General features: G+C 36.4%; 1 protein-coding gene across 1 annotated transcript in view; it reads left to right on the top strand.

Moving 5' to 3' along the window:
- Positions 1–3,459, top strand: part of LOC107659109 (polycystic kidney disease protein 1-like 2) — a 31,536-nt gene that overhangs the window by 17,226 nt on the left and 10,851 nt on the right. The window contains 3 exon segments of the mRNA XM_074186901.1: positions 445–675; positions 2,832–2,933; positions 3,024–3,202. Of these exon segments, the coding sequence (XP_074043002.1) occupies positions 445–675; positions 2,832–2,933; positions 3,024–3,202 (512 nt within the window).

Below are 3,459 nucleotides of genomic sequence, written 5' to 3'. Positions count from 1 at the left end.
ATATCTTCAATTTATTTTAAATGCAGTTAGTTTTTACATTTTACATTTTAAATTTAAGTGCACTTTAGTGGCCTTTTACTTAATTAATATAATATTATCTGCCAGTACAATTTTTTATAATATGTTTTAAGATTTGAAGTACACTACAATACAATCAAATGCACTGCACTTCTTTTTCACAAGAATTGGCCTGCTAATTCAAGCAGAATTAAGAAATTATTTCTAACACAGCTAATGTTTAATTTTAATCTCTCTGGCTCTTTCCATTTGTGTGCCAATAGTGACAGCCATACTAAACATTGCTGACCTCTGACCTAAGTGAATTTATTAAATGAAGTTCAAATAAACAATGAATCAGTGAAACTTAAATAACATTTGCTATCAGTTAATTTGCTTCTGTCAGTCCGTCACAGAGTGTTAGTGAGATATTTCTTTATTCTTTAGGTTGGCACTAAAACAACCCCCAACGTGACACAGTGTCTGTGTACCCATTTAACCTTTTTTGGGAGCAGTTTCTTTGTCATGCCCAATACGGTAGATCCGTCCAAGTCTGCTGAGCTGTTTTCCAACTTTGCACAGAACCCAGTGGTAGTGTGCTTTATCGGGGCAATTTTCTTAGCTTACATCCTGGTAGCGGCATGGGCGCGCAGGAAGGACCTACAGGACAAAACCAAGGTCTGTCTAACTTTGCTGCATCTATGGTCTCTAGAGTTAATGAATTCTTTGTTTTAAAGTCAACATAAAAAAAAATTGAGCCTGTTTACTTTCTTAACCCTGTAAATCCTGACATATGGAATAATAGTTTGAAAAATCTAATGCTTTGAAGCAGAACAGTTTATTGAACCTTTAGACAAACAAACAAACTATTAACAACAAACAAATAATTTATGTTTTAAGTTTTGTATCATATTTAATACATCAGGCTTTTATGATCCATATAGTATGATGTAGGAGATCACATCTGAGGAGGAAATAAAAAAAATATCAGTTTTATTCAGAGGGCCAAACTGAGCAAAAATATTCAATTTGGTGCAGATGTTATTTATATGACCAAAAAAGACTACTTACATAAAATGCATATACATATCAATTGTCACTCTATTTCTCTTCAATAATATGTATTAGTGAAATGACGTTTAAATGCTTAGTTTTATGATCAAAGTTCTGTTGACAATATTATTATCATATTTGATACTCAAAGTTTAAGACTTTTCTAAGAAATTACGCACTGGTAATCAAGTAAAGCTGAGCTGCTTTGGTCCAATAAGTGTTCATCTTGCAATATAAAATTAATTATTATGTTAACTTTATAAAAACGGATTGTGCTGCAGAAATTCTTGCATATTCATGGTTATTGTACAGTACACGATTCATCAATATGCTATTATAATGACAAAATATCTCAAAGTTGATCATCATAATGTTAAGAAAATATAATATCTTTTATGAAATGTATGAAAATGTATTATCATAAAATTGAATGAAAATAACTTTCCCGATGATTTAATTAAGGCCACACAGGATATTGAATAATATTAAAGGGGTCATATGATGCGATTTCAAGTTTTCATTTCTCTTTGGAGTGTTACAAGCTGATTGTGCATAGATAAGATCCCTGAAGTTGCAAAGACTAAAGTCTCAAAACCAAAGAGATATTCTTTATCAAAGTTAAGACTCTGCCACGCCCCCCTAAAACGGCTCGTTCTAACACGCCCCCACATACCTACCTCACTATGTGGAAATATTTGCATAATGCGCCCAAATGTGCACGCAAAGAAAGAAGGCGTGGTTTCAGTAACCGCAGTTAGTGTTGAAGCAGCCATGTCAGGGAGACGCTGTGTGTTTCTAGGCGAAAGCAAAAGCACTTTATTTGGCCTTCCGAAAGTAGATGCATTTAGGAATCTTTAAGATTACTTACAACAGAACAGCAATGCATTTTATGGACGACCGTTTCATGAACCTAGGAGAGGAGGTAATTCTGACTTTGCTATGACAATCTGGCGCTTCTGAATCAGCGACTGTAAGTATGTTTTGTTACTAGTTTAAGTATTTGCTATTGACTGTTCAAATGCGGAGTTTTGCGCATCGTGTGTGTGTGCGAGCGAGAGAGAGCGAGAGAGCCAGAGAGAGACAGCGTCACATCACAGTAGAGTCAGCTGTCTTAACCGTGGCTTGTGTACTGCATCATTACTGTGTCTGTTCCCCTTTCGGGCTTGAACTGATGGTAAAACTAATGACATTATATACTGTCTTTACATTTATTTTGAAAGCTGAAGCTCGCGATTATGGTAAGGGGCGTTACATTTCCGACGAGTGCTTGCGGTGTTCGGCCAATCACAATGCACTGGGTCAGCTGGCCAATCAGAGCAGACTGCACTTGTCGGAAGGAGGGACTTTGTAGAAAACGAAGTGTTTGAGAGAGGCGGGGCATAGAGGACCTACAATAATGTACAGTATTTGAAAAATAATGTGTTTTTTGAACATTAAAGCATGTCAACATATTCTGTTACACCAAATACACAAAATAATGATCTTTAAAAAAGCATCATATGACCCCTTTAACCAAACAGCCAAATATATATTTAGTCAACATTTTAGCAAAGACACATTTTGTCAGGCTCCATTCTGGTATGCAACACCCACTTTTCACAATCCACTCAATTTACAAAGTCTCTCTCTACCTCTTTCGTAAATGTCATAATGCCCTCAAAAAGTACATGAGATCTGCAAATAACATGGTTTGTGTGCAGCAAATCATGTTAACTTTAAAGCTCTATCGTCAACTGAAATGTATGCTATATAAGATACATTTTGTTCTTTCCCCCTAAAAGGTGAAGATTACTATGCTAGAGGACAATGATCCCTTTGCTGAGTACTGCTACTTGCTGAAGATTAGCACTGGTCATCGCATGGGTTCCTCCACTTCATCACGGGTCGGCATGTGCATATATCATAAGCTCTTCTTCAGGAATTCTGCTCATGTGCTCTTACATGCTAACTCTGCAATGCCGCTGTCACTTCAGGTCATAGTGACTCTTCAGGGTACGGAGGGAGAATGTGAGCCCCATCATCTGACTGACCCTGATAAGCCAGTGTTTGAAAGAGGAGCTGTGGACCTGTTCTTACTGACCAACCCCTTCTCACTGGGAGAGCTGCAGAGCATCAGACTGTGGCATGACAACTCAGGGGACCATCCTGCTTGGTAAATTGGTGTCCGAGGAATAATTCACCTACTACACTGAAAAACATTGGTGTAGAAATCATTTTGACTCAGGTATTGCTAGTAAATTTCACAAATAATTACAAAGAAATGGCAAGTAACACACTGAATTAAACATTCAATTTTAGAAAGACTGAAGATAGAAAGACTGAAATAGTATTTTCTTCTTTATAATATATATATATATATATATATATATATATATATATACAGTGGGTACGGAAAGTATTCAGACCCCC

This window comes from Sinocyclocheilus anshuiensis, unplaced genomic scaffold (assembly GCF_001515605.1).
Source record: "Sinocyclocheilus anshuiensis isolate Anshui unplaced genomic scaffold, SAMN03320099.WGS_v1.1 scaffold87, whole genome shotgun sequence".
In the NCBI taxonomy this organism is placed as follows: Eukaryota; Metazoa; Chordata; class Actinopteri; order Cypriniformes; family Cyprinidae; genus Sinocyclocheilus; species Sinocyclocheilus anshuiensis.
The sequence above is the reverse complement of the archived record's forward strand: the minus strand, read 5'-3'. Positions and strand labels throughout refer to the sequence as shown.